The sequence below is a fragment of the Lipotes vexillifer genome, unplaced genomic scaffold (genome assembly GCF_000442215.2).
Source record: "Lipotes vexillifer unplaced genomic scaffold, Lipotes_vexillifer_v1.1 scaffold1094, whole genome shotgun sequence".
Lineage (NCBI taxonomy): Eukaryota > Metazoa > Chordata > Mammalia > Artiodactyla > Lipotidae > Lipotes > Lipotes vexillifer.
In genome coordinates this window covers 1,075,168-1,084,721 of record NW_006792775.1, presented here as the reverse complement: position 1 = coordinate 1,084,721, position 9,554 = coordinate 1,075,168, and the positions used below count along the sequence as shown (strand labels likewise).

The window sequence follows — 9,554 nt, the reverse complement described above, 5'->3', positions numbered from 1 at the left end:
AGCCCTGCCGGGCACTCAGGGTCCCCTCAGACGCGGGGACTCGGTGTGGGTCCTGGTCGCACCGGAGGACAGGACACCAGGGCCAGGGGGCGCCGTGGGGCGGGAGCATGGCTGCAAGGGCGGCAGTGCCGTGGCGGCGGGAGGGCCGTGGCCTGTGGGAAGGGTGGCGGGCTCAGCCCCGCCTGCCGGGCAGGCTCAGGGCGCGTGGGCTGCCCCGCGCAGGGCGAGGCGCCAGCTCTCCTTCCGGGAGCGGCAGGCGTTGCGGCTGTGAGCTGGTGCTGCTGCCTGCCTTAGCAGTATCCCCGCCCCGCTGGTGACCGTAGAGCAGGGTGTGGTCAAGGGGCTGGGGAGGGAGGTTTGCTGCCCCATCCCTTGTGGAGGGGACTCTGTCTCAGTCCGCGGGCACCCTACCCAGCTCAGCGCCGTGTGGTCCGTGCCGCCTGCTCCCGAGGAGGATGCTGCGCTGGGGCCTCGGTCTCTGGTCTGAGATAAGCACCAGCCCCCATAGCAGGGGCCCGAGGAGAGGGGCTCTGGTCCCCCCAGGCCTGCAGGACGCTGCAGACGCAGAGTGGCGCCCTGGTGTGGTTTTCACGCCCGGCCTTTCTCTTCCCTTCCAGCCACGACGTTCTTCCACCACGTCAACCTCCAGTACAGCACCATCTCAGAGTTCTGCACGGGGGAGGCGTGCCAGACGATGGCCGTGTGCAACACGTGAGTCACTGCCTGGTGCGGCCCTGCCCCGGGGGCTTGGGCAGGCTGTGGCCGTGGCCCCAGCCGCTGCACTCCGTCTTCTCAGACCCCACGCTTGCGGCCTCCGCTCGAGGTCTCCCAGTGGCTCAGTGCCTTCCTCAGCAGGGTCCTCGCCAGGCTGCACCTCCTGTCCTCACGGGCCCAGGGCCTGGCAGGGCGACGGGAAGCAGAGCCCTGCAGAGGTTGGGACCCCGGTGGCGTGGGTCCCTCCGGGGCACAGGTGCTGGGAGCCAGCCAGGGGCTGACAGGACGCGTTCCTGGGGGCAAGGACATTTCCCCAGGACGTGCCCGCTGGGCTTCCTGAGATAGCAGGGTGTGTGTTTCTCTGCTGTGGCTCCCGGCCCTACCGGGTGATGGCTCTAACTCAGAGCTCCTGCTCTGTGTGGAGGCCGGCCCTACCGCACCCCACCCGCTGCTGGTCCGTGGGGCTGGGACGCCTTGGCGCCTTCCCGTGAGGTGACGCCCTGCAGGCCTGGTGCAGGCTGTTCTCTTCTGGAAGCACGTGCCATTCGTTTCCTCAGTAAGCAGGCATCCCTGAGGGGCTCCAGGGTACCCCACTGCCTCTGTGGCAGCTCTTGGAGGCCCCGTGGATAGGAGAGCCACCACATGGCCCTGGGCTTGCCACCGGCCCAAGTAGCAGAAGCCATAGAAGAGGCCACAGGCAAGAGGCCAGGTCTGCAGGGGCTCATCCCGGGTGGGGTGTGGCTCGGGGGCACAGAAGCTCCTTTCTGATGTCTCCTCTGCAGGCCAGGGGCTGATAGGAGCACATGTGAGCAGCGGGCCTCCACTAGTGGACACGTCAGTGCTGCCGTCCTGAGCTCACCCTGCCTGTGGGCTGCAGGCAGACCCGGCTCAGGCCCAGACATGTGGGCCCTCCTCTTGCTGAGAGCCCACCCAAAGCCTCAGCACAGGCAGAGGGTAGAGTTCCCCCGCCCTTCAGAGGGCACAAGTGCAGAAGACAGCTGCTCTTCACTCCTTACCCACCCAGTGAGACCCATTGATGGTATGCTCAGGTGTCACGTGTGTCCCCAGATAGCCACAGCCAGGCATGGCCCAGGGAGGATGGGGCAGTGTTGGGTGGGCAGTGCTGGGAGCAGGCTTGAGGTGAGCTTGGGGCAGGAGAACAGCATGGGACAGAGTGGCCTCTGTAGAGCAGACATGGCCACAGCAGCTGGAAGTGGGCAAGGGCAGTGCTGCAGAGCCATGTGTGTGGCATATGCTTGGAGGACGTTTGCCAGCTGTGTGCCTGACCAGGCGGCATCACAGGTGGCCTGTGGGCTGGCGAGTGGGGAAGCCAGGGCCCCTCCATGGTGCCACATGCCCTTCCAGTATCAATGTGTTTGAGAAGAGGCTCCTTGAAAGAGCATAGGATTTGGTGTCAGGCAGACGTGTGTCTAGATGCTGGCTCTGCCATGTAAAACTTGGAAATCTGGGGATTTTTGAGGATTCTACTGTTCATTCTTCTCATCTGTAACCTACTTTGTAGGGTTTTTGTAGATTTATATAAATTGATATGCATATAAATGCCTTCCTAGGAATCATTTGAGATCAAGGAATGGAAACACATGAATTAGTTTAATAGGAACAGGGAGGTCTGTCAGGGTCCACAGAGCCACTTGCTCTCCTGGGACCATCCAGTCCACCCGGCGCCTGGCATGGGGCTGAGGCCCAGGCCAGAGGCCCTTCTCCACCCTGCTGGTGCCTGAAGGACAGAAACCAAAGGGTAATGTTGGAGTCCCAAAAGAAGAGGAGAAAGGGCCATGCCGAAAACATATTTGAAGAAATATGGCTGAAAACTTACCAAATTTGGTCAAGACACAAACCTGCAGATTCAGGAAGCTTAATGAACTCCAAGCAGGATAAACCCGATGAATCCACCGCAAACACATAATCAAACTGCTGAAGAGAAAACACACCTTAAGAGCATCAGAGCCAGCAGCACTGCACCTGTGGGGGTGTGGTGCCCGTGGCTGTGGCTCTCCTTCCCCACCCCGGGGGCCAGGAGGAGGCTCCATGACATCGTTCAGGTGCTGAAAGGAGAGAGCGGTTCCCCCGGGAGTTCCACGTAATGCTCCTCAAGAATGAAGGTAAAATAGAGACACTTCTCAGAGGAAGGGAGACTAAGAGGGTTAACTCGCAGCCAGCAGAGCTGCGCAGGGAGCTCTTCACACAGGAAGGAAGTGGTGCTAGAAGGGAATGCAGGACAGCAGGCTTCGGGGAGAGCAAGAGACGGGAGATGTGATGGGCTGCTCCACACTCCTTCAGCTCTTTAAAGCGTGTCTGGTGGGTGAGCAAAACCCATCACCCTGTCTGATGGGCCTTCAGCGTGTGTGGATGGAACACTGAGACAGTAGTAGTGTCCTGGGGCAGGCAGAGAGCCCTGTGTGCTGGTCGGCTCTGTGATTCCACTTGTGGAGGTGATTCTTGGCTCCAGGTACAGCATGGAAAGGTCATATGCGTTTTATAATCCTTTGAGCGATCTCTTAAAAAAGTTACATAAGTGACATAGTCAAAATCATAATAGATAAATTAAAAGGAAATACTGAAAATAACACAAAAGAAGGCAGGAAATATAAGGAGCGAAAAACAAAGGGAACAAATAGTAAATGATGGTAAACTTAAATTCAGACGGATCAGTAATCACGGTGAATGTCAGTGGTGTGAGCATGCCGGTGACAAGACAGATCATAAGAATGGGTTTCAGTGTATACAAGAAATGCGCTTTTTTTTTTTTTTTTTGCCATGCCACGTGGCATGTGGGATCTTAGTTCCCCGACCAGGGGTTCGAACCTGCACCCTCTGCAGTGGAAGCGTGGAGTCTTAACCACTGGACCGCCAGGGAGGTCCCAAGAAGTTCACTTTAAATGCAATGACATTGGTAGGTTAAAAGTGAAAGAATGGGAAAGTATATACCAACAAAGATGTACCAAATCAGAAGAAGACCAAAGTGGCTGTGTTAGTACCAAAGTAAACTTCAGAGCAAAAGATGACTAGGGATAAAGAAGATTGCGTCATTTAGAAACGAGTCAGTTCATCAAGAAGTGCTGACCTTGGATGTGTATGTACCAAATAGCAGAGCTTTTACACAGAGCAAATGGAGAGAACCAAAGGCAGAAACAGACAAAATCACATTGTGGTTGGAGATTTCAACATTCCTTTCTTGGTAGTAGACGGAACTAGTAGGCAGAAAGTCAGCAAGAATCTGGAACTAAATAACACCATCAGCCAACTGGACTGAATTGACATTTACACAACACTCCACCCTCGGCAGTAAAATGCACATCCCTTCCAAGTGCACTGGGATTATTCATCAAAATAGTGTAGATCATATCCTGGCTCACAAAACAGACCTTAGCAAACTTTAAAGAATCAGAGTGATACAGAGCAAGTTTTCTGACCATAATTACATTAGAAATCAATAACAGGAAAAATCTCCAAACATTTAGAAATTAACATACTTTTAAATAATCCATGGGTCAGAGAGGAAGTCTCAAGGGAAATTAGAAAATGTTTTAAACTGAACACAAATGAGAATGCCACATATCTGAACTTGTGGGGTGCAGCTAAAGCAAGGGTTAGAGGAAAGTTTATAGGATTAACTTGTTTTAGAAGAAGACCTCAATTCAATCTAAGCTTCCGTATTAAGAACCTAGAAAAAAAGACGAGCAAAAAAAACAACCCTAAATAGAGCAGAAGGAAAGAAGTGGTAAAATAAGAACAGAAATCACTGACATTGATTTCTGAAAACAGTAGGGAAAAATTAATGAAACCAGAAGCTGACTCCTTGAAAGGATTGGTAAAATCGAGAAACCTTTAGTAAAACTAACAAAGGTAAAGAGAGAAAAGGTACAGATTATCAGTGTAAGGAATGAGAGGGGAAATCATGATAAACCCAGGAGATAATAAAAGGATAATAAAGAAACACCACAAAAATCTCTGCTTGCATTAAATTTGACAGTTTGGATTAAATGGACCAATTCCTTGGAAAGCACAAAATATCACAGTTTACCCAAGATGGGTAATGCAGTAAAGGCGAGAAAAAGAAGCAACAGTCTTTCAAATTGGAGAAGAAGAGACTTGAGCCGTATTCGCCTGCAACACGGCCGCCTGTGTAGGAAGGAAAAGACCAAGGATTCTGGCAGAAAGTCGAATGCACACATTTAGCAAGGTCAGCACACAAAAATCAGTCATAGTTCGTATACTGGCAGCGCACAGTTGGAACACGAAATTGATAAAATTATATCATTTACAGTAGCTGCAAACACAATGAAGTACTTAGGTACAGACTTAAGGAACATGCACAGGATCTTTATGCTGGAAACTACAAAATGCTGATGAATGGAATCAAAGACTGGCGTAAATGGAGAGACATTACTGTGTTCATGGATGGGAAGACCCAACACACCAGAAGTGTAAATTCATTTATTGCAGTTTCAGTTTAGATCCTAGCAGAGTTTTTATTGATATAAACAAGCTGATTCTAAAATTTATATGGAATAGCAAAGTCACCGGAATAGCTACAGTGATTCTGAAAAAAGCACAGTCAAGTTGGAAGAGTCCCACAGCCTGTTTTGAAGATTTACTATAAAACTGTGGTAATCAGGACAGCATGGTGGTGGTGAAGGAAGAGACACAGAGATCAGTGCAACAGAATAGAGTCCAGAAATGGACCCCCACAAACATGGCCCCTTGATGTTTGACAGAGATACAAAAGGAATTCAATGGAGAAAGGACAGACATTTCAACCAGAGCTGTTGGAAAAACCAGTCATCTCCGTGTCCTCTTCTGCCAGAATTAACTTGAAGTGAATTCTAAATGTAAATATAAAACATGAAACTTTTAGAAGAAAACACGGGAGGAAACCTTCACGATAGTGTTAGGTGAAGAGTTCTTGGTCGTGACACGGGCCACAGGCCACAGGCCACAGGTGAGAGAGAGTCCCTAAGCTGGGCTTCATCGAGCCACAGGCCACAGGCCAGAGAGAGTCCCTAAGCTGGGCTTCATCGAGCCACAGGCCACAGGCCAGAGAGAGTCCGTAAGCTGGGCTTCATCGAGCCACAGGCCACAGGCCAGAGAGAGTCCATAAGCTGGGCTTCATCCAAATTGAGAGCCTTTGCTCTGAGAAAGACACTGTTAGGAGAAAGGGAAGACAGACTGCAGAATAATCCCGTATCCGAGAAAGGACTAGTGCGCAGAATGGATAAAGAGCCCTCACAGCTCATCAGTAAGAAAATCCGGTCACGAGTGGACAAAGGACTTGGACAGATCATGCAAGAGGACCCAAGCAGGACAGATGGGCACCTGCGAGGCTCTGCCTCATGAGCAGGTGGAGAAATACGAATTCAGACCACGCTGCAGGAGCGCCTGATAAAATGCGCCGGGTGCCGGCGAGGATGGAGGGGGTCGCGGCAGGATAGCCGCTCCGGACACATGTTGACGGTTTCTCAGGAAACAAGGCATTCACCTAGCGTGGGCCCGGCTGCCCCACTCCTGGGCGTCCACCCTGGAGGAGCGAGAACTAGTGCTCACACAGACACCTGCCCGCGAGGGTTTCAGCAGCCTGACCCGGAATTGCCCCAAACAGGAGGCCGCACACGTGTCCCTCGGCAGGTGAATGTCTGGACAGACTGGCGCGCCCACGAGGTGTCCATCTCAGTGGCATGGATCGCAGAGCCCGGCCCAGGACATGGCGTGGCGTTCCTGAGGACACGTCACTAGCGTGCTGGGGACTGACCAGCAGGCCGGGGGCCAGGCTGGGAGCTGTGCCCCGTTGTGGGTCCTCTATTTGGGTTAAAATGCATAAGACTGCACGCCAAAACCAGTCTGCTTTACTGTGTGACAGTTCAAAAATAAAATGAAAACGAAAAAGAGGAACGTTGAAGGCAGAGTGTTCCAGCTGTCACGCAGGCGGGGCGACCACAGTGCCCCTAAGGGGCTGGTCTCTCCGGGCCTGGCATCATGAAAACGTTTCCCATTTTCTAGCTCCGGTGGTTTTTTCTGACTGTGGCACCCGGGGCCAGGTGCATCCTGCACCAGGCAGGGGTGGGGAATCGCTGGGGCAGGCGTCTGACCTCTGGCTGGGGCCCCTCCCGAGCCGGTCTGGGGACCCCAGGGGCTGTTGTGAGGAGAGGGACGATTCATTTGTCTGTTCACTGAGCGTGTCCTCAGATGGTGCCGACGTCCGGGCAGCGGAGGGACGGTCAGCAGGGCCACCCTGTGGTGGGGAGGGCTCTGGATCCCTGCTGGGGGCCGGCAGGGAGCTTGGCAAGCTTCCTGGGGCTTTGTCTGACCAGCTCGGGAGCCTTGTGGGGCAGCCTGGGAGCAGGCGTGGCAGGGAGGGCTCTGCTGAGGTGGCACTGCAGGTGTAGTCTGCCTGCTAGTGGGTGGGGTGGGGCTGGGTGGGAGGAGCAGGGGTGGAAGTGGGCGGGGCCTGATACCCGGTGGCAGTCAGGGCTGTGTCCCCTTGTCCACTGAAGGTTGGCCTTTTTCCTGGTGGCCTGCCCATTTGTGTGTGGGTTGTTTTCCCTGTCTTGCAGCCTGACCCCCACCCAGCCCTGCCAGGGGCACAAATAAGCTAACCGGTCCTGGGGCCGGGGAAGAGCCTTGGTTCCTGCTAGAGGCAGTGGGGGGCAGGGGCGCGGCGGGCAGCAGGGCTGCCTTGAGGTCACGTGGGCAGGCCGTGCCTTTTTATTTTGGCTGGGGTCAGGCTGGCCACGAGAGATGGGGACCCTGCTGTCCTGACGACAGGCCTGGCAAGGTGGTGGAGGTGGGTGAGCCCACGTGGCTGTCACCCAGGGGTGCTTAGTGAGCTCAGGAAATCGGGGCAGGGTGCTCAGAGCCAGCCTGGAGTGCTGGCCTGGGATGAGGTGGGATGGTGAGGTGTTAGGGGAACCTGGTCTAAGCCAGTTCTGAAGCCAAGTAAAGTCATCTAAATGGGGGCGGGGATGCCGGGCGGAGGTCTCCATGAAGCCCGTCTGGCTGGGGCAGGGGTGTGGCAGGGTTGGCGGCTAGGCCATGGAAGGGGGTGCTCTGGTCACTCGCTCACTGACAGATGCAGCCTGTGTCCCCCCAGCCCCCCTGTGGGCTCTGGTGCAGCCCTTGGCGAGCCGGCCTTAAGGTACAGGGCCTGCTGTTGGGAAGACTGGAGCCCTTGGTGGGAGGGATGCTGGTGGCTGCAGCGGGAGCCCACCAGGGGTTTGTGTTTGTTCTGCTGGAGGATAGGTCATGTTTACATGAGCTAGGAGATGCGCTTGGTTTCACGGCTGGGCTTACGCAGTGAGAAGAAAACCCAGGTGTCCACACCCCGAACACCCTGGCCCACTCCAGCCTGAGGACTGTCTGCCCTACACCCACCCCCGTGTACGGGGCAGGTTGGGGTCTTTGGGGGGCATCCAGGGGTCAGATTCCCATGTACAGAGGCCTCCTCACCACCCGGCCCAGGGCAAAGGTTTGGCCTCTGTTCGTGGCAGCAGGGATGCTACTGAGGCTCGAGGCCCGGCTGACAAGTCACAGCAGGGCCTCCGGGAAGGGATAGGCACAGAGCGTGGATACCTCTAAAATAATGTGTAAAACAACACGCGTTCCTTTGAGGGAATGAAGCCTGAGGCCACGTGTAGAGCAGAAGGTGCGCGTTGGTTTCCTGATGTTGTGCACAGCCAGCTCTCCTGGCCGCGGGCGTCACCGCCCCCCTCTGTCCCCACAGACAGTACTACTGGTATGATGAGCGGGGCAAGAAGGTGAAGTGCACGGCCCCCCAGTACGTCGACTTCGTCATGAGCTCCGTGCAGAAGCTGGTGACCGACGAGGACGTGTTCCCCACAAAATACGGTGCGTGGCCCCTCCCACCCCAGGCTCTGGGACCTGCGGCCTCCACTACCCCGCCTCCCCCCATGGCCGGGCCCTCGAGGTCCCCCTGCCGGGGACGGGGGTGGCTTGCAGCTGTCGAGCAGCACCCACAGCCGTGTGCAGCCCTGAGCGGTCCCGGCGGGGGCCCAGACCCGTCATGAGCTGCCGAGGGCAGCACCTGGCCGACAGGAGGTGCCCGTCTCCCGGGTCCCCCCTCCTCTGCGGCCCAGGCCACAGAGAGCGCGCGCCCTGGGCGCCTGTCCCGCCTTTAGGCCGTGCGCGGCGGGGTCGCGGGCCCCTCGTCACAGAGGCGCCCAGTGCAGCTCGGTGAGCAGCCGCCCTCGCGGCCCCGCCCCGCTGCCGGGTCACTCGGGGGTCGGGGGTCGCGGGGCGGCGCCGTGGGGCCAGGGCGGGCTGACGGCCCCGCCCCGCAGGCCGCGAGTTCCCCGGCTCCTTCGAGGCCCTGGTGAAGAAGATCTGCAAGTACCTGTTCCACGTGCTGGCGCACATCTACTCGGCGCACTTCAAGGAGACCCTGGCGCTCGAGCTGCACGGACACTTGAACACGCTCTACGCGCACTTCATCCTCTTCGCGCGCGAGTTCAACCTGCTCGACCCCAAAGAGACGGCGGTCATGGACGACCTGACGGAGGTGCTGTGCGGCGGCGGCGGGGGCCGCGGGGCCGGGGCGGCGGCGGGCGGGGCGGCAGGCGCACAGAACCACGTGAAGGAGAGGTGAGCCCGGCCGCCCGCGTGCGGAGAGGCGGCGCGCGGAGTGTGGGCGCGGGCGCTCCGCGCCGCCGGCGCCGAGAACTTTGGGACTCCGCTTGTCTGCCCGGCAGACACTTAGGGACCGCCCCCGCCCAAGTCCCCTCCTGTGGGCCCGTCTCTCCCCGTCTTCTGCGCCTGCCCCGCCACCCGGCTCGGCCTCCGGGGAGACGCGCGACAGGCGGGGCTCC

The 9,554-nt window shown here is 56.8% G+C and overlaps 1 protein-coding gene across 1 annotated transcript in view; it reads left to right on the top strand.

The window, feature by feature from the left end:
• The window catches only part of MOB2 (MOB kinase activator 2), a 16,409-nt gene extending 7,075 nt beyond the window's left edge, over window positions 1-9,334 (top strand). The window contains exons 3-5 of the mRNA XM_007465939.1: window positions 618-711; window positions 8,453-8,577; window positions 9,030-9,334. Coding sequence (XP_007466001.1) covers window positions 618-711; window positions 8,453-8,577; window positions 9,030-9,334 — 524 coding nt within the window. The remainder of the gene's footprint in view (window positions 1-617; window positions 712-8,452; window positions 8,578-9,029) is intronic.
• The last annotated feature ends 220 nt before the right edge of the window (window positions 9,335-9,554 follow it).